Genomic DNA, 21,201 nt, shown 5'->3' with positions numbered 1-21,201 from the left:
TCCGCTAGCACACTAGGTTAGTGGAATCTGACTCAACATCTGCACTTCACATGGCAGAGTATCTGGTGCTGCTATAACTCTTTAAGCTTCTGTTTTCTTTTTTAAAGACTACAACTACATTTGAAAATAAGAGTTTTCGAAGTCATGTTTAAGACAAAAAGTGACCATTATCAGAAAGGGATCTTGCTGCCACCATTTTAAACCTAACATGTTCACCAAAGGTAATACCGCTGTAATAAACGGACGGAATAAAACCTTAGGAGTGAGAGCTTGCATGCTGCTCTCACTTAACCAGACTTAAACCCTCTGCTATCACAGATTCAAAGCACATTTCAATCAAAAGGGTGGATGATCTATGCTGAAAAAGAAATAAGGGAAGTGAAACACACTGATTCATCTGAACTTTACTGTGGCATCAACCACAATATCTTTCTGGAAAATTTCTCAGGAATTGCTTTGTTTTCTGGTTTAAGAAGCAGTGCTGAGAGAGGTTTCTTCCACCAGTACAGCTATATAATACTTTTTCCACACTTATAAAGAAATATTTCTTCTAGTGTGGCAGCACTCACACTTTGAAACTCTCTACCTAAGTACTCTTTTATGATCTGCTTAAAACATTTTTGTTTACGCAAGCCCATCCACGTAGATGTTGACATGCTTTAATCTCTCTTCAGTCTACTGTTAATTTTAATTATCTTTTAAATGTTTTTAATTACAGTATTTATTCTTAAACTGATTTTTATTGGTAATTTTAATACTTCTTGTAAGCCACTTATAGGCTTTGTAATTATCAACTGGTATATAAATTCTGTTAAATAAATGTGACACATTCTCAGCTGCTTTTAAAGGTGAATCAAATGCAGTAAACCACCATGTGTAAAGGCTACATCATCAAATAATTTCCATACAACATGTTTTTATTTTAACACATTCTTAAAAAAAAATAAAAAATTCCATCATACAATTTAAGAGAAAAAGAGGGAAAAAAACATAACAGAAAAGAAACATTAAATCATTATACATTAAATCATTATACAATATCCAAAAAAGAAGAAGAAAAAGAACATAAACAAAATAAAATGAACCCACCACCCTGTTTAACTTCCCTCCACCACTACTCGTCTTCTCTAGAATCAATTTTACCCTTATCACTGCATTCTGGTTGTTTTTATTTTCTCTATATACATACATATGTCACTGATAATTTATTGTTTTGATGCATTTACATTCTTAGTCTAAGCATATTAGCATGTCTTTTTTGGAGCAGTATTTTGCCATATAGTCATCAAAGCATTGCCGTTCATTTTTCAGTTTTTGATTTGACTGCTGTCGTATGGATGCTGTTAGTTTAGCCAATTTTAAATATTCATTTAATTTGAGAATCCATTCCTCCTTGGTAGGGAATTCTTTAGCTTTCCATTTAGGTGCTATTACTATTCTAGCTGCGGTGGTTGCATATAAGAAAATTCTTTTTTTCGATTTCAGTATTTCTTTCCCTAATAGGTAAGCCTCTGGTTTTTTCATTAGTGGGATTTTAAGCATTTTTTTCAAGTCCTCATGTATTTCTCCCCAGAAGTACTTAATTGGGCGGCAGCTCTGACTTTAATCTTCTCATATGCAAGGTAGGCATGCTATCCATACCTGTTGTTAAAGCCCTCCAGGTCTAATAAATCTGCTTTTTCCAAAGTGATCCATTCTTCCAGCCATACAAGGCATTCTGCTTCATAATATATTTTTTCCAATATAAAATAATGCCTTGGAGCCTCCCAGAACAGCACAGTTTAAAGGGACTCCCCAATCGAAAGCAGATCATGTGCAAATGTAATGGAAGATTAAATACCTGTTCCAAATTTACTGAAGGGGTGATTGGGATTTCCAGTAGCCTTTTCCAGCTGAAATAGTCTCCAAGCATCATTCATTAAATTCTTCTCATGCTCAGAATCAACAGCATTCACTTCTCTGTCTTTGCAGCTTTCATCAAACAGAGGGCACAAGAAAAACTGAGCAAACCTGCAAGAAAAAAAGTCAGATTTCCCAAATCAATGTTTCGACAATTACATTGTTGATAGTTTAACATATGAAATTCATGTTCAGTGTGGAGAAGCACACAATTTATTATCAGTTCAGGATAGGATTTGCCCACCAGGTCTGAGCCTTTTGTCTTCAATGCTCTGGACAGATGCCCATAATTTAATTAAAAATTTTGTTCACCTGGAGCCACCCTGTTGCTAAGTAGTCTCATCACCAAGTGGGTGTTCTAATCTAGTGCAATTTACTATAATGACCTTTTTAGCAGACAGGACACACTCTATGAGCAAGATACCATCAGCTGCCTTGTTTGCTACTTCAGATCTGCTTCTTCTTGCTGTTGTCTTATGAACTAGCCACTCAAAGTTTCCTTAGCAGAGGCCTGCTGTGTGTCTGTGAAAAAAGAGCTATTGGGACCTGCTCTACACAGACGTACTGAGGACCCTTCCAAAATCACCAAAGCTAATGTTACTAAGCCTCTCCTTGGCCCTCAACATGAACCAAAGAACTTTTTTTAAAAAAAAGTAAAAGGACACAGACCATGAAATGAGTGAGGGCTGTGCAACCTGTTAATTACTTTGTCTTTGGGGGAAAAAATCATGCTAAATTACCTGGGAGTAAGCCCCACCAAATTCAACTTACTTCTGAGTAGACATACCAGAGATTGCACTGTTATTTTGCTAACTCTGAAGTAAAATCAAATATACAGTATGCAACAGTAGCTTGAATATCCCTATTTTCACCAAATATAAAATTCCACAGAGAGAAGAGCCTTTGAGAGTCAGCTGATAAATATGCAACATATGCTGAGAGTGTAAGCAGAATATATTTATAGAACAAACATATGTGAGGTTCCTATGCAACACTTTCATGGTTATGTAAAGTAACAGCAAAATGATAAACCATATGAAGTTTTTAAGACACTCGCCATACTGTTGATGAGTCTCTCCTCACTTAGAACCTATTTTGATATACTACCGCAAGGGCTCATTCCATATGTTTTCTTTTATCACTGTTATTCCCAAGATGTTAAAAGTATTTCAGTAATTTAGTCTTTACAATTGTATTAAAGTCATTATTATAAAAAAGCAGAAGTAATAAATACACTAAATAATGTTATCATCTGGTAGGACTCTCATGTTAATTGTGCTTGCTGGAAAGACAAAACCAAACCAATATATTTAATCATTAATAGATATGCTCACCTGTCCAGGGCACCTTCCAAGTGTTCATGTGATACATCAAAATAAAAGTTGGTGTGTTCTCCACTGGTAAAAGCATTTGAACTTCCTGCATGTTCACTGAGAAATTGGCTGTACTCATTTTCTTTTGGGTATTTCTCAGTTCCCAAAAAAAGCATATGTTCACAAAAATGGCTTAACCCAGCAATGTTAGGGGGATCAGATAATGACCCTATGAATAGGAGAAATGGGCAGAAATAGAGTATTACTTTAAAAGCTGTTACACATATTCAGTATAAAGCAATCAAATCATCCAGAACAATCAACATTTTAACACTTTTCTCTGGGTCAGAGAAATCATCTTACTGATTATGACTGCAAATATTTAAGAAATTATATAGCTCCATTTCCCTTTGCAGAAAAGCTAGGCTGGAATGCACCTGCTAGTATACAGCTGCTTCATACTAACTTTAGAGAAGCTATAGGAAAGGTGTTAGCTGGAAATCAGAGGCAAGTGGTTTATGTGAGCATCCCAAGCACTTCAAACTACAAAGAAAAGATATTTGATAAAGCAGGACATACATATGTAACCATTTTGGTTTTTGGTTTTTAATCAGAACATCTAGTAACAACCATGTTCTAATTTCATGTTTGCTTAACATGCAAATACATCATTTTTAGGCCTACTATCTGACTTCTCAAACATATTACACAAGGAATAATTTTCATATGACATGCCATATGCCATTAATTTATACCAGGAAATTAAACTATTTTAATTCCCCGGCAGACATACTGGGAGCTTAAGCGCAGAAGGATGTGGAGCATATAAATTGAGTTCTTCTATCATTCATCCTTGAAAAACTTAGACCTGCTTTAGAACAAGTAATTTATACAGCCAGTTTTATAACAAACCTAACTTCTGAGGCTAATCTGGCTAAGGCTACAATCCTACTTCCATTTACCTGGGAGAAAGCTACACTGAATTCAACAGGACTTCTGAGTAGAAATGGATAGCCAGCGCTGTAAGATTGCAAACCTATACACATCTTCCTGGGAGTTCAATGGGGTTTTGTGCACTTCCATATAATGTCAACTTCCAAGTAAGCAAAACTAGGATTACAGCCTCAGTATAGTATGTAGAAGGTTGTAAACCATTTTTTTTGAAAGTTATCACATTTGAATTAGATTACAGTGCAAAACCAAGTTACAGTATATTATAGATGATCATATACCTATGTGTACATCAAGTGCAGCTGAAGACTTGTCTGTAGTGGGGTCACTGATAAGCATTGCCTTGATGCCATTTGCCAGTTCTAGCCCACGATACTCTCGTTTATCTTCAGGTGATTTGATAATATCATTTGCTATTCTTTTAATAGCAAGATGACTCATTTTGTTGTGTGTTGCTTGATGAAGCCTAAAAAAAAAGCAGTAAAAGTTAAAGCCATATCTCAGTTCAAATAACCTAAGAAAGAAAAGGGGGAGACGCATTTGCAACTCAAGAACACTCAACTCTAGAAGGTCCAGATCAAAAACTTATTGTCCACAGTCCAACACTGTAAGGCGTACTTAAGTTCACTGAAATCAATAGACTAAAGCTATATTACTTCCTTCAAATGTAGAACAGCTTTGAGTGCTTTCAATAACAAGTTGGCCTAATAATGGTCACAGTGAATCCAGTTTATTAATATCTATTTTATAATATTAAAAGCCTGTACTTTATTTCCTTTTTATCTATAACAGTATAGTTGCTGTCAGCCTTCACTAATTGATAATATTGGCTATATATTGAAAAAAAGTGCAATGTAAAATCAACATATGCTTGTATAAATAAAAGCATTATTTCAGTTATGATGCAGTAAAGCCTAGTTTATAACATCATTTTCATCTGCCAAGAGTAGATTACTATAGCTCTTTAAATCCATGATGAATTGCTTTACAATGAATATAGAATGCTAGAGAGCCAAAATGAACTGACCAAGCAGGTTTAAAATGTCACAACCACACTCCCAATGACAAGCCAAAAACAGTTTACTTCAATGTCTGTGATTCTGTGAATTAATTCAAGCCCACATGAAAGGTGAAGTCATCCGTGCTGGGCTATTTACCTGACTACACCCTTATTCGGAACTGAATAAATATAATTGCATTTCCTGTATTTGTTCATGCTACATACACCCTATTCCTGACCTGTCATTGATTTAGCTAGAAGATAGGAACAAAAGAAGAAGCATAGAAAAATAAGAAAACCATCCCTGCACATATTCCAGGTACCAGGCATCATTGCAAGAGCTTCTTGTTCTTTCATGCCTTTGCATACAGTCTCTTGCTTCTTGGCTTTCATGTAAAGCATATAAATACATATTTAAAATATATGCCTGAAAGGAACAGCATGCCTTCTTCAACCTGCCAAATAAAAATGCTTTTGTGCTGCCATTCTATCCACACTTACCCAAGAGCAAGCCAAACTGAAAACTATGAGACTTATTTCTGAGTAGAAAGACACAAGATCAGCCTGTTAACAAGGTCCCTTTTCAGTTCCTAGATCATTCTCGCCTCTTTCACCCAAGTATCTTGTACTCTGCAAACTAAAGTGCTGAATGATTTGTTCCCAGTGTCTCCTGGCAATTACACCACCAGGCTGAAACACTGAAGACAAATACAAAGTGTATTAGCTATTTGGAGCAGAACAGCATCACATTACGATTGTTCTAAATAATTCATTTGATAAAACTACAAAGCTATTCCATCATTACTGTTACTGCCACAAAAGTAAAGAAACTTCAAAAGGAAAAATAACAGCATAGAATTTTGGGAACAGTGCTATTTACTTTTTTAAAAAAAGGTAACAGAAGAATGTGAAAAATTAAGGCTTAGAGGAAGGCGAAATAAGTACTAGAGAATAGTGTGTTTAAGGACTATTACGTATCTAGGCCAAAATCAGACCACATATGTAAAGACTACGTTCAGCCATCACAATCACACACCCCAAATAGTTAGCAAGGTCTACAAAAAGCATTTTGGGTTCCACACAGTCAATTCTCGTGCAACTGTGCAGAGGACATCCATCCACATGGAACAGTGGATATTTTTAAACATTTTAATAGAGAAACGTAAATAAAAATAAATAAACTTACTTGCATAAATATTTTTATGTTCTCCAGTCAATCTCATACTGACCATGGGTTAAACCACATAGTAAAATTCCACTGTCTACTGACACTATCAAAGTCCATAGCCCTCACTTATATACTAAACATTTTACATTGATGTTTTATGCAAACCAGTTTGATCTCAGCTACAGCACACTGCATTTCTAAAATTAAGGTGTTCATCTTGTTCTGATGAACATCCCTCATTGAGAACTGTGCTAACCTATGAAACAGCAGGTATCAACAAGACAAGCAAAAGAAAAAATAGTCAAGATACCATGCCAAAGAGCAGAGGTTGCAGACAGGCACAATTAAGAATCAAACTGAGGGGTCAGGCAGCTGTAGAAGTGAAAGCCTGTAGTAGCAACAACTGCTCCAGTAACAGAGGATTAGGATAAATTATTAAGAAATAATAGTTAAAAAGTAGGGGTGTAGTGGGGTTTAAAAGAACAGAAGGAAATAGAGCCAAACACAAATGTCATATTTGAGAGTTGCATAGGTATTCAGTGCAGACAGCAGTTGGACTCTGTGGAGCTTATGTTGGGATTCAGCTTCAGGTTGGAAGTTCAACAGTGCACCAGCTGCCCAGCTGATTTCCTAGCTTAGATTGTGGACATGATCTGAGATCTAGTATTGGAGTGATCAGTGGAGCATAAAAGGAACTGACTTTTGTTCCACAAGCCTCACTCTGCCACTAATGCTGTTTAACGTCTACATGAAACCGTTGGTAGATACCATCCAGGACTTTGAAGTGAGACCTGTGGCCCTTTCCCAATTTATACTGGAGCTAAGAAGCTGTATATAAAGTACAGCTTTGGCTGATTGGACTCTGAATGCTGACATTATGGAACAGTTAACAACATTTACCTTTCGATCCACAGTTAAGGATGAGTCCTAACTTAGAGTAATAAAGCTTGTAATGAACAGTATGTTGCAAAATATAGCACAAAGTAGAGCAGAAGGATTCAAATGGCTACAATGTCAGAAATTCCCGCAACTGACAAATTCAGGTATGACACCCACAGAAGCCAATGTTTCCATTAATTAAAATCCACCAGCTGCACAATTCCTGCCAAATGGCAATAACGTTAATGTAACTTCTCACCTCTTCTATAACGAAGACAGCATTCAGAGCTTTGGAGGAAATCATTAAAACTCACTACTATCATATACAAATAAAAAATAACCAAGTCCATTCCCTAGCATAGCTTTTAGCCTAGTCCTCCTTATACACATTCCTTGTTGACCTTAAAAAACTCTTAAAGACAGGGAGTGAAGATGAGGGGGCTGATATTGTGACATATTTCCTAAAGTAATAGTGACATTTAAAGACACATCAGCCAATAACAAGCTTTTTTTTTTTTTGACATATTACTCTCAGTAATGAAAAAGAGGCATTTTCATCAGTGTACACATCTATTTAAATACATTACTGTTCAGTAGCTTTAAGTCACACTTTTTATATTGTTCAGTGTGATACAACACAAAAGTTCATTGTACTTGGAAAAGATCTAGCAGTGTCACCCCCATATCTCCAGAGTCAGACTTCAACCATATCTGCATCATCACTCATGTACCAAGCAAGTGGTGTAGTAAAGTACAGTACCATCACTCACCTGACCTCTGGTCAGTTGTTGCTCTAACCAGGAGGTGAAGCCATGTTGGTACAGTGCTCTCACTGGTGTGTTTGTACCATGCTGCCCTTGCTCCTGCCTTTCCCCTCCCAATAGTCCTCCAGCTAAGCAGCAGAAACATGAGGGCAGGTAAGTGGCGACACCACACCACCTGCTACTTACCCCAAGTAATTTAAAAATCTCTGTAACTACCAAGTTCACTGTTTGGAAGTCACTGGCTATATCTAGTAATCAAGGAAGTGAGATAGATCATAGAATTGTAAGCTTGGAAGGGACCTCAAGGATCATCTAGTGCAACTACCCTGCTATGCAGAAATCACTAGTGACTCATGTTAAGTTTGTGGTCTACTAAGACCCCTAAAGCCTTTCCACATGTACTACTGGCAAGCCAGGTGTCCCCCATCGTATATTTGTGCAGCTGGTTATTGTTGTGTGTGTGCAGAACCTGAGATTTGTCACTATTGAAATTCATTTTGTTAGTTTGGCCCATTTCTCCAATCTGTTGAAGTCACCTTGAATCCCAATTCTGTCTTCTGCAGCATCACCTACCCCTCCCAGTTAGGTGTCATCTGCAAATTTGATGAGCATCCCCTCAATTCCTTCATTGAAGTCATTAAACAGATGTTAAACAACAGGCCAGACTTGTCACTTTTTTCCAGGATTAAAAATGATTTCACCATAAATGCTTTAAGAATTATGATTTTTTAAAGACTTTTACATACAAAGTGTTGACAAACTCAGCTACAAATATCTCTACTCTACCTAATTCATAAATCTAAGTCAAAAGTACCGGTACCTCCAGAAATGTATAAATGGCATCTCCCTGCATCCCGCTTTTATCATGGTGTTTTTAAATTGATAACTTTCTGCTTTATTTTAGAATCCCGAGTTTAGTTCTTGTTCAAATGCTACATAGAAGCAGAGAAAGAAAATGAATCCTAGAGTTGATAGATCTCACTGTAGGTAAGAATCTGTTTCCTTCTGCATGTTACAGCAAAAGCATGACTCATCCCTACTTGCGCTTCCTATGCATCTAATTTACCACACACCTTGGCTTTCACAGTTCCTACTTTTTTTGTCCTGGCAAGGGCTCTGTGTCTTTATTAGGCCTGTGACAGGCAAATAAAACATGTAACAAATTTGCCAAGCAATGGTACGTAATCTTCAGAAAGCTACATCTGTTGAAATCCTACCTGTTATACAGCTGTTAGAGGCACAAAAAACTCGTCATAATTATGAAGATACTTTCAACAGAAGCTAAATGCACTTGCTAAGGTATACTTCTATTGCTAATAATACTTCTGGGAACAAGTATTGAACTAGCATGTGACAGTCTGAGTAATCTATATTTATAGCAGCTTAAACACTGACCCGGAATAACCCAGATAATGAGATCAATTAATTTCCAGTTCAATTAAAAACAGGACTTTTCCTATGGAGATACAGTTTGGATGTATAGTGGCTTATTCTTCCCTCTCTCTCTGCCTCCTGGATATTTTTATAGAGAAAAGCATTACTTACATGCCATATATTAGTGACACTTCTCACAACCTCAACAGGGAAATGGCTTTCATCAAATTAGTTCCTAAGCTTGTGCAAGGCAAACCAGAGCTCTTTAACAATAAGCATTCTTCTAAACAAGAATATGAACACCCCCAATTCACCACTTGTATATCTTTTTGCTTTATATATCTAGATATATAAAGCATATCTTTATACTTCCTGGGGCTTCTCAATAATAACCAGTTCTGAAATAGTTAATACTGTACTATTAAAGAGGAAATGTTGTACGATGGCACACATCACGGATGCAAAGTTTGAGTTGCTTTCAACAGAACATTTTTATGATGAAAGTGGCTTGCAACTAAGATCTAAACAATTGCGTGGGAAGGAGTTACAGAAAGGATACACACAAAAACACATACGTACTCCCAAGCTGTTTATAAAGGTTTTTAGAGTGATTTAGAGAAATGCTTCTGTCATAAGCATTTATTTTCAGTAATGATACACTATGTTTATAATTTCTAGAAATAAAGAGGACCCATAGCGGTATACAACATAATAAACTAAAATTAAATTATGAACATAATGACATTAATTGAAAGAAGAACCCTCACAAGTGGTGTACAAAGTTCTGGCATTTCAGGTGCTGTCATTAAAGGGTAGCCACAAAGGAAGTGACTCAAATGGAATAGCAGGAAGGATAAATGCTGTTTTTCATGTACTGAGCAAGGGGTTGGGCTTAATGGCTTACAAGCCCCCCCCCCCAAATTCAATCATCATATACAAGACTATTTGGTGGCAATAACAGGCATTAACATGCTTAGAAGAGGAAACAGAGAAGTTTCACCGAAGTGAGAATAAGATAGAGGGAAAAATACACAACAGTTTATTTTGAAAAGATGTTTTTTGATACCATGCACAGGGCAGCAACACAGAAGCAGATGCTCACAAAGCCTGAAGTTCTCTGGCAATAACTTAATGGGAAAATATCAGTGAGGTGCACAGGTGTCTGCAAGAGCTGAACTGAAAGGTTAATTTACTGCAGCACGTAGGACTTTATTCCCACAATGAAAAGAAAGATTGCTATCTCATATCAAAACAAGTAGGAAGCCCAAAATGATTCAGCTACATCCCTAGCTGACTATCTTGCATCACTCAAAGGTCACTGTTTTTCTACAGAATTGTGAACTCCATCCAGCAGATATAATAACCAGATATATTCACCTGATACCTCTCTTTCCTCACAAAATAAAGGGTCAAGAGCTCCTGCTCTTACTGATTATTTGTCAATGCCTTCAACCTTTGATATACCTGAAGTATAATTTTCATCCCAGAAAACCAGATAAGACTCCCTGCCCTTGCTCTGGTCTGCATAATTATCTCTTCTTTTTAGTCTTTGTAGAACTTATTTACTCATTTTATTATGATTATCCCCTCCACCTTAGGAAAATAATGAAACTAGCTTTTTATCTTGCTTCCCCTTTTCCTTCACTTCCCTTGTAGTTTAAGATCACATTTCTTTCGGCCTTCCAACAGTATTTGTCTCTAATTGGCTTGTTTCCCACTGTCCCTTCCATTTTCACAAGGGCCCGCACAATCTAATGTTTCAGTGACAAAGGATGGAGACAGACTACTAATCATGGGAACACTACTTAGAATTGATCCCAATGGTAGTTTAAGTGTGTGATGAGCCGGTTGCTGAGAGGGTTCTACTCACTTACTTCATAGGGTACTTATAAATAGGAACCATGTGACAAACTGGTATCTGTTTCTATCTGGGAAATATGTCAACCAATATTTTAAATATTAAGCCACCCTGTATACTACAAAAAAACCTAGTTAAAAAACTGGACTGTACTCTCGCCAGCTGCTTTAACCAAAAAAAGTAACACATTTTTCCCCTAACCACTTTTGTTGTTTCCTGTAATCAATTCTTATCTAGTAGGTACCTTAGAAATATAAAAGAAAGCCAACCTATACCCTCACTTTGTTATTTGCTGCTATATGACCACCTTATAACAGGGATGGCTAACCTCAGTTCAGGTCTGATCTGACCCCTTAAGCAATTTTTTTCTGGCCCTCCCAGAACTCTGATTTTTGCTGCAGAAGCAAAAAAGAAAGAAAATGAAACAGACACAGTGCTGGAGTGGGAAGAGCCCAGTGCCCCAAAGGGAATTCAAATCACTCTCCAGTGTCATGAGATTGATCATCTGAGCAGAGAGGGAATGATAATCACCCTCAGCGTGGATCAGCTGGGGTGGGGAGGCTGTCTGCCTGTGGATATTTTGTGTAAGAGTGTCTGCACACATGCAACATGCAGGTACATTAATGAGTGTGTGGCAGCCACACCTACTACTGAAATGGGGCCCCTAAGTGAACCCCTCAAGTCAAAGAAAGCTACCCTGCCTTACAGAGAGAAGACTCAATTAACATGCTACACAAATTTTCTATCAAGATACTAACCTTTTATGAAATCAGCAACATAGGGCCTGATCTATCAAGAAAAATGGCTCTCTTGCTTTAAGCCTCTGTGAGAAACAGTTATATTTCAGTAATTGGGATGAGTTCATCAGTTTGAAGCCCCTGCGTTATCTCACCCTCCTGTGTCTCAAGGTCAGCGACTGGGCCTGCTAGTTGAGAATCGACTTCAGCTGTGAGAATGAACATATGCCCAAGTTCAGGAAGTTTCTAAGCGTTTTCATTGGCTCAGGGGACTCACCCCAGTTGCTATACCTTTTTACTATAAAGTTAGCCATTGCCTTCACCCCTTTGTCTCTTCTTTCCTGTTGCTTGTACCTGTTTCTTTGTAACGTCTGCAAGATCCTATTTCTGTGCTAGGGAAGCTTTCGGGTCACTGATTTAGAAAGTTAGTTTCATGATTCCATTCATAATTGTCAATTGTATTTAAGATCTGCACTTTTTATGGGACTTTCACATGCTTTCCCCTTTTCTTTTGAATAACTATCTCATTTAAGATGGGTGTCTGCCTTTTGGGATAAAGCCTTTGTACTGAATCCAGTTCCTAAGTGCCCTGCTTTTAACTTCTCTTTCTCTGATATCCTAGAAGCATCCAGTAAGGGTCTCTCAGCCCAGGCTGGTTGGACTTAAGGAGCAGTGGTAGTACACTACATTGCAGGGTTGGTTTTATACCCTGCTCAGTAGACAAGATCTGAAACATCAAGAACTGTGCCCAGGGATTTGAGGTGGAAGTTCTTGACATCAATGTAGCCCACAACTGTGACACACATTTCAGATTCAATGATACACTGGTACTATAAATCTAATGGGATCAAGATAAAATAAAAGAGCATAATTTCATACTCTGACATTGAAATGGAGATACTCTGTTAGCAAACAGGAGCCACAGCCCCCCCCAAAATGGGGGGGGGGGGAGTTAAACCTTTTTCTGGAGATGACAGAATTTCTTGTTAATAAGAAAAAATAACAAACAAAGTGAACAAAAGGCGTAACAGTGTAGGATGGGAGCCTGGATGGATGATCTCATTGTATTAGCATTGGCAATGTCCAAACGTTCATAGGGTGGATAGAAAATCCAACTATGTCTATTGCTCCAGCAAAACGAAGCTATCTTCTGTTGTGGGATTCAGCAACTACTATTTGATCAATGAATTAAACATTGTGCCCAACTGGAAAGGTATCCTCAATTCACCTTTTAAAAAAATCAGTATTGATAATGTATTAAAAAGTTCAAAGAACATTTTAGAAGTACCATTTCCTCCAGGAAGACACAGGAGGGGGGCTGAGATATCAAATCATCTGAAGAACTTTTAATGTGCAAATGTACGCAGATTAATAAAAATTAAATGGGAGATAGCCCTACTTCTGATGTTGTGTACAGTACATGCATGTGGTGCACACACAGGCAGGAAAGAATAATTAAAGCATGAAATAATCTGCAGTATTGCCAACTCATTTTATGGATTGTGTTGTTGAAACCTTTGTTCCACTTCTTTAAAAAATTTACTGATGCAGGTATGTGGGCCTAATTACAACAGAATCAAGGGATGCATTTATTTCAAACATATATCAGAGTATTAAGTTACCTTTGGTGAAAGCTTCTCAGTCATCCTTTCTTAACAATATGTTAGCAACAGATTTATATTTAATACATAGATCAAATATTTTTTATAATAGTTCTTAAATTCAAAAATCTTGCTACTACATGACACATTCACTGGAAACCTGTACAACCTGATCTTATTTATGTTTAGTGGTAGGCAACTCCCACCAAGTTCAATGGAGCTTAATTCCAAGAGCACTTTGTTGCACCTCATCTTACCATTTGACTACATTAACCTAAGCCTATACATTTTCAAAGCTTTGCATGCTTTTGTTCAGCAATGTGGTTGTTCTTCCTCATACAGACCAATGTGTCAGAAAACAGATGCTCTATAGACCTGCTGTATATTATACTTAAACTACTGTATTTAAACTAACTGTTGCCTCATTTGTATTTAAGTATGTTTTCTGAGTACAAGCCAAATCCTACTCTGTTCAATTATGGCATACCTTTTGAATTCAAAATGATTTATGGTGCAATTGTACAGCTGTCTACTAAGAAGTCTTATTTAGTTCAGTGGGGGCTTACTCCCAAGTAAGTGTGTTTAGCATTGCTGCATGTGTTCTATGAAGGAAAACAGTTGTTAAACAGTGTCAAAACCACAGTTTTGAATGGGTGGGGAGAGAAGCTTCCTTCCTGTGGAACAACTTATAAAGGTGTCTAATGCATTCCTAACTTACATAATGTTGGGCTAACATGGTTCCCGATTCTTGCTCTAAACAAAGTTGTCTGCACTGTGTTTTTAAGTCCACATGAAAGCCATGCAAGCATTAAAAGCTAATCCTCTTCAAAGACAACGGGGATCTGATAAACCTGTTACGTACACACTTGCAGGGAAGTACTTTCCATCAGCCCTGTAGGTAAACAACTAATATTGCCAACTCATGCAAAACAGTCGCACTTAAAGAACAGCAACACGATATTGCAAAACCCTCGCCTGCATGCATGTATTTTGTGCTCTTGTTTCTGACATCCACACACACTAAGAGAAAAGCATTCGTGTACCGACGGCGACACAGTATTTAAAGACGATCGCAGTTTGCGAAGAAAAAAACTCGATTTCCCAATTTTTTTCTGCGAAAAAAACATTCTTTCGCTCGAATTTCAGCGATCGTTCGCCGCTTGCTAAGTTCTCCCCTTAGTAAACCGGTTACGACCAATGTGACGTTGAATTCCTCCCATTAAAAACATGACTCCCAGCAAAAAATACAAGGGGTGGGCGCAGGGGTAGGGAAAAGAAAACAACCACAGCCACCATCGAGCGTTATTTGCGCCAGCTGTTTACGACTTGCTTACTCCTACTTGCACCACTACACCCGACTCAATCGCTTGGGGGCTATTTCGCAGCCGCATACGACCCCCTTTCTTGCCTACCAGAGTCACTTCGCAGACTCGGAGAAAGAGGCCGCTACACCGCCCCCTCCCCTCAAAGCCAAGCCTCCCTCCTTAAACAGCTCAGTGCCAGAGTCCACCTTCCCTTCCCCCACGGCCTCGCATTAGCGCTGATTCACCCGCTCCCAGGTAGAGGTCCCCCTCCAAAAAAAATCACACACATTTAACCGCCTGTTATACAACCAGGGCAGAAACCCGGGTGGCGGGGGGTGGGGTGGATATCTCTCTCCTCGCGCCGCCTCAACGGCTTACACAACGGAAAGAGGGAGCTGGGGGGCGCGCGCGCACACACACATCTCCCCCACACCCACACCGTTAATAATACTACTGCTGCTGCTACTACTACTACTACTACACTGGCACACAACACCCCCATTTTGGGGCAACGGCGCGCCGCGTGGCGGAGGAGGTGGGGAAGGAGACACGATACCCGGAGACGAAGAGCCGCTGTCGCAGCGAAAGCAGGCGAGGCGGAGCGAGAGGCCGGGCGAAGCAGCAGCCCCAGGAGAGCAGCACAGTCCTGCTGAGGAGAGGAATAAGCCGGGGGAACCACTGCCGCATTATATCCCGGCCCTGCCTGTTGTCGCCGGTGCACAAGCCCGGCCTACCTCTCCGCCGCTCCTCCCTCAGCTGAAGCCGCTTCTGCCCGGCGGAGGCGCCATTTTCTCTGCTCTCGTTTACCCGGCGGAGTGTCGCTGCTGCTGCCCTCGCCCACCTCCTCCTCCTCCTCCTCCCTTCAGCCCCGCGCCGAGGCCTGGAAGCACTTCTGCTGCTCCTACCTGGGGCCGAGGGGAACCAAGTCGCCTTCCTGCGGAGGGACCGCTAAGAGAGAGACCGAGGGCGGCGGCGGCTGCAGAAGCGACGCGGCGGGAAAGCGCCTGTTGCTGCTGCTGCGGTATAAAAGGAGCAAAAGGCCGCCGAGCTGTCTGCTGCTCTCCTCGATCGCGGGGTCGAGGGATTCCCGTTATGGAGAATGATGACAGCTTGGTTTCTAAGACACTCGCCCTTTGCACGCTTTGCTTCGATAGTCGACCCCGTTTTAACTTCCGAGTTAAAAGCATGCACGTGCGAAAGGAACTAGCATATGGGTGGAACGCCCAGCGCGCGCGCGCTCATTCTGCTTCTCCGGGAGACCCTCCTAACTATATACACTTACCTAGGGGGGGAGCGAGTCTTGCCACCATCCACTGGATTTTGCTTCCGATTAAAATGGGTTAGGAGACATCACCGCTTGAGCCCGGCATCCTTCCGATTCCGGAAGAACAACGCGATCTGCGGCAGGGGCTGTTGCCGGCGGATGGCTTGCTCGGCACGAGCGTCGGCAGACAACAGCCTACTAGACGGTTGTACGTATGCGAAATCGGCTGCCCCAGTAATGAAGCAGTTGGGAGGCAGCATCACCTGTCTCCTGTGTGGGATCCTTTTTTAAACAGCCAGATCCGATGCAGCTAGGCGCGCCTATGCCTTTTGATTTCGATGGGCTATGCGCTAAGCTGCGTAGAATCGGTGTAAGGACAAAAAGGGCTTCAGAAATACCGGTAATCTGTGAAATGGCAACGGTAAAATCAAGCTAAATGATCAAGGCGCACGTGTATTTGGCACAGAGGCAAAAACTAGCCTTGGGCACAAACTTCAGCATCCTAAGAGTTTCTGTTTATTATTAAAGGAAAGTTCTAGCCCTGTAGTCTGAAATATAGGTTCCTTCCTACATTCATGTTTGCCTCTCCCTGAGATTAAAAGCAAAACAAATTATGCAAATAAGTACAAATACCCTGTTTTGAATTTACATATTCATATAACTAGTTTTGTGTGGATGAGACCAAATGTCCATCTAGGAGTCTAGTGTTACATTTCCAGCTATGACTAGCAAGCTACTTGTTGAAAACTTAAAAGCGTACCATGAAGACAACAGCCTCTTCCTGTTCTTTGTCTCCAGCACCTGGTCATAAAATTCATCTTTTTTCACAGAATTTTATTGATCTTGGTGTAAAATTCTGGTGTTAGTGGGTTGTTGTTGTTTTTCCCTTTTAAAGCACAAATTATATGCAGGCTGGTATTTAGGCAAACTTCATAAGACGAGCCTGCTGGATCAGGCCAATACCCCTTTCCTAGTCCATCATCCTGAAGTATAATGGGGGTAGGTCATGAAGATCTCAGGGTATTTCTGCAAGGCAGGAATCTTTGGAAGAATTATACAGGCCTATAAAATCAGTACAAAAGTTCCCATTAACTTTAATTGCTGCTTTCAAGCTTGTTTTGTTTGGCTGATGATGTATAATTTAAAAAAAAGACTGTTAATTTCTTCTTCCACAGTTGTTGTACAGATGACATTTGACATGGTTTAATTAGAGTAACATAATTCAGACTTCCAGGAATATTAAACACGTGGAATCAGAGAATTGTATAAGGAAGGACCCCGAGGGTCATCTAATCCAACTCCCTGAAATTCAGGAATCTCAACTAAAGCATTCATGACAGATGGCCACCCAGCCTCTGCTTAAAAACCTCCAAGGAAGGAGAGTCCACAACTGCCTGAGGGCGTCTGCACACATTCCACCTCTGCACACATTCCAGTTTGCCAATATCCTCCTCAAATTGTGGCACCCAGAACTGGACAGAGCATTGGTGCCAAGGTCTGTGTGACATGGAGGGGGGTGCTTGTTGTGTGCGCATGATGTCACATGTTTGACATATGTATGACATCACACATATCAGGAGGAGGCCGCAAGGCCCAGGGAGGTCTGCTGCCACCACAGTTAAGCCTGATAAGGCCTTCCGCCACCACAGGGAAGCAGCTCATTGCCTGACATGCATTCTGGGTCTTATTAACCCTATAAACAATAATGGCTCCCAGTGGGTTTTTAATGATGGGCAACTAGGCCAGTTGGGCCTCCTGAAGCAACAGCTGTGATGGAAAAGATTGTTTTGCTTGGCAGGTTGGGTCAACAAGTGTTTTCTGTTTCTTTTTCCCTGCCAGCAAATGGTTAGCAAACAGCAGCTTATGATTTGACTGGGGGTTCCAGGAGGGGGAGTTGAAAAGGAGAGGATTTGGAGAGACAGTTTTTAGTTTGGGATAGAGTAGGTTGGGAGAATAGGTAGGGAGATGGGGAGTGAGAGGAAAGAATTTGTTCTGGGTAGAAACACCCACTCTAAGGAATATATCACAAGCTGGACAAAGGAGTCTCTGAGCTTATTGTGAAGGACAGTGTGTGGTGTCCTGTAAGAGTAATTAGGCCAGGAATTAACTGGGAGGCTGAGCCAGGAGAGGTAGAAGCTGTGAGAATACAGTCTACTTAGGTCTCATTCCAGTCAGGAGGGGAGAGATTCTTCTACGAAAAGAGAAGACTCCCAAACCACTTAAGAGGGGTGTGGAGATCCCTTGAGTCTATTACTTGGAGTACCTCAGGAGTAGGGTTGTCTAAGGGGTGTGGAACTGACAGGAAGTACCACCTTGTTTTAAGAACCAAAATATTAAGTGGCAACAGCTGTGCAACAACAAAGAGCACTGAAGTGAAATATTACAATCTGAAGTATCCTATGTTTTACCCACTTGTGTCATAAACTTCCTTTTTTAAATAAAATCTTTATTCTTTATTTGATCAAATTCTGCCTGAGACTCCAAATTATTAAGTTTTCCCTCACACAAGTCCCCCACAAGATAATCTGGGGTAGTTTGTGGGAATTCGTGGAACTGGTGTTCTGTGAGGTGGGTGCACTATATTTAAGTGAGGGTGGGCCCAACGGCACCAGGGGGGAAAGGGCTGTTGACCGTCGCATATTAATTAGTGGCAGCGCCGTGATATGAAGTTAAAACCCACACAGAAATGTACCCAGAGATACAGAACAACCAGTTTAATAAAGTATTGAGGATATTTTATTAAAAGAAGAAAAATTTTCTGTCAGAAAATGACCAGTAAGCGCCAAGCAAGAGAGACTTGGGATGACCCAGTGCAGGGAGCTGCTGCATTTGAGGAGAATCCTAATACTGAATTAGAAATGATGAGGCTAAGATTAGAATTGGCTAAAGTTGAAGCAGAGAAAGAAAAACAAATTGTAGCAGAAAGAGAAAAGGCCAGAATCGCAGCTGACATTCAGGTAGCACAGATAAAGGCTGAGAGAGATATGGCAGAGAGAGCAGATTAGCTCATGAGGAAAAAGAGAAAGATGCCAGATTAGCCCAAGAATACAGAGAAAGGGAGGCCAAGATGGCCCATGAAAAAGACATGTTTCTTTTAAAAATGGAGGAAATTAAGCTGAGAGCAGAACTGCCACAACCATTGTTGCAGGGTGAAGATTTTACCTCAACTAATATAAAGAGATTTCCAAAGTATGTCAAAGGTGATGATGTACAGGCATTCCTGTTTAGTTTTGAACGGACCTGTAAAGATTTAAATATCACTGAGGAAAACTGGATACTGTACTTACGCCCACAGATATGTGGAATTTTGAGTGAAATATTAATTTTGTGAATTTTGAGAGAAGATGAAACCTCGCATTTCAAGAAACAGTGAAGGTGCTTGGTTTCTGTGAGGTGGGTGCACATATATATTTAAGTGAGGGTGGGCCCAATGGCGCCAGGGGGGAAAGTGCTGTTGCGCCGTCACAACAGCTGAACCTCATAACTGAGGACAATTGCACAAAAAGTGTTTCGTAGGTTAATGGAAGTACTTGTGTTCTGTCCTTTCAATAACATTCTCCACCAGCTGCTGAAACACCAACATTCTTGCAAGTCCTGCTGGCTTTGAGGTTGGGGTGCTTGCTTGTTCTTTTGACATCCACTTGCCAGTAGGAACAAGGGAACACTGGGGCTTGCTGTCACAGAAAGAGCTACAATCAATGGAGTACAAATCTTAGAACTTCAGTACACAGATGTGTGCTCTCAATCTCAGTCTCCCTTCTTTTAACAGGAGTGGCAGAAGGTGGAGTAGGTTCTGGTGGTAAACCTCTGAGGAAACTGAAGAAATTTGACAAGGAGCACTCAGTTGTTTTAGCAGCAATATAAAGACTCACCATCCACCACATGCTACTGAAATGAAGTTGAGAGATAGGGAGTGTAACCAGAATGGGTAACCAGAAGTAGCTTTTTGAGTCAGCTCATTTAAGTTATGGTATTCATAATGAATTACTGGGCTCCAAATTCTTTTATTCTAAATCTGCCTCTTTTGCACGTAACTCCACCTGAGTCTATCTTGAGGTTGTAATGAAAACAAAATAGATCAGGCGTCAGCAAACTTTTTCAGCAGGGGGCCGGTTCACTGTCCCTCAGACCTTGGGGGACGGATGGACTATATTTTGAAGGGGGGGAAATGAACGAATTCCTATGCCCCAGAAATAACCCAGATACACATTTTAAATAAAATGACACAATCTTCTCATGTAAAAACACACTGATTCCATTTAGAAGACGATTGGGCTGGATCCGGCCCCCGGGCCTTAGTTTGTCTACCCATGAAATAGATCTTGCAAGCCTGCAGGCTGCCTATACCTGTTCTAGAGAGCCTACACCAACAGCCTAATCTTCAACGTGTTCCCTGTTGTTGTACCAGACCTGCTCAGTGATTCCAACAGGTTTCGCAACATATTACAGGACTGGGACACCCCGAAAGAATACAACTTTTGTAAACATCCTCATCCGAGGCTAGTTCCTGCTTTGCTTGTTTAGAATCTGTAAACATTTCCCTCTTTCCTTGACCTCCCTAGTCCTTCAGCCGAAGGGGTGGGGGAACCTTTCCTGGCTAGTGATCCAGATTCTTATCTTTCCACCTCTGCTGAACCAAGTTTTACAGGTGGGTGGGGTTGTCCTATCAGTCACCTGATGTCACTATGATGTGAGGTGATATGGGGTTTTGAAGCCCCACTTGTTGACCCTCCAGGACCAGGGTGAGTTGCCACCACTCATCAGCTGTAGGCAGGGAAGAAACTATGCTTTATTTAATCTGGGTCAAAAACACACTCCCATGCACATTTGCGTACACACACACAGGCTGGGAGCCCCAATGGTAATCCTCTCCAGAAGCTTCACCTGGGGCAAAAAAACCTGGCTACCCCTCCTGCCACTGCCACTATGGCTCTGCTATAAGAACTCACTTTAAGCTCCTAGTCGAATGCCTTGGCCTCAACACCTAGTTGAAAAAAGGCTTCATACTCATAGTCAAGGCGAAAAGTAATTAGTAAGAATGTGATTATTTCATGCCAATTATATACACACCCTCCTTTCATTAAGCCTT

The 21,201-nt window shown here is 40.4% G+C and overlaps 1 protein-coding gene across 14 annotated transcripts in view; it reads right to left on the bottom strand.

Annotated features, from left to right (window-relative positions):
- The window catches only part of IDE (insulin degrading enzyme), a 58,122-nt gene extending 39,554 nt beyond the window's left edge, over nucleotides 1-18,568 (bottom strand). For 2 of the 14 annotated variants that reach the window (XM_083505830.1, XM_083505825.1), the window contains exons 1-4: nucleotides 16,131-18,568; nucleotides 4,445-4,629; nucleotides 3,234-3,441; nucleotides 1,841-2,010 (exon numbers count right to left, since the gene is read on the bottom strand). In XM_083505830.1, coding sequence (XP_083361956.1) covers nucleotides 1,841-2,010; nucleotides 3,234-3,441; nucleotides 4,445-4,604 — 538 coding nt within the window. In that variant the 5' untranslated portion in view covers nucleotides 4,605-4,629; nucleotides 16,131-18,568. The other 12 variants (XM_083505832.1, XM_083505826.1, XM_083505831.1 and 9 more) reach the window with 9 other exon arrangements.
- Between the last annotated feature and the right edge of the window lie 2,633 nt (nucleotides 18,569-21,201).

Source organism: Podarcis liolepis (genome assembly GCF_965112155.1).
Source record: "Podarcis liolepis genome assembly, chromosome: 5".
NCBI classification, from domain to species: Eukaryota; Metazoa; Chordata; class Lepidosauria; order Squamata; family Lacertidae; genus Podarcis; species Podarcis liolepis.
This window is presented reverse-complemented; position numbering and strand designations above follow the sequence as displayed.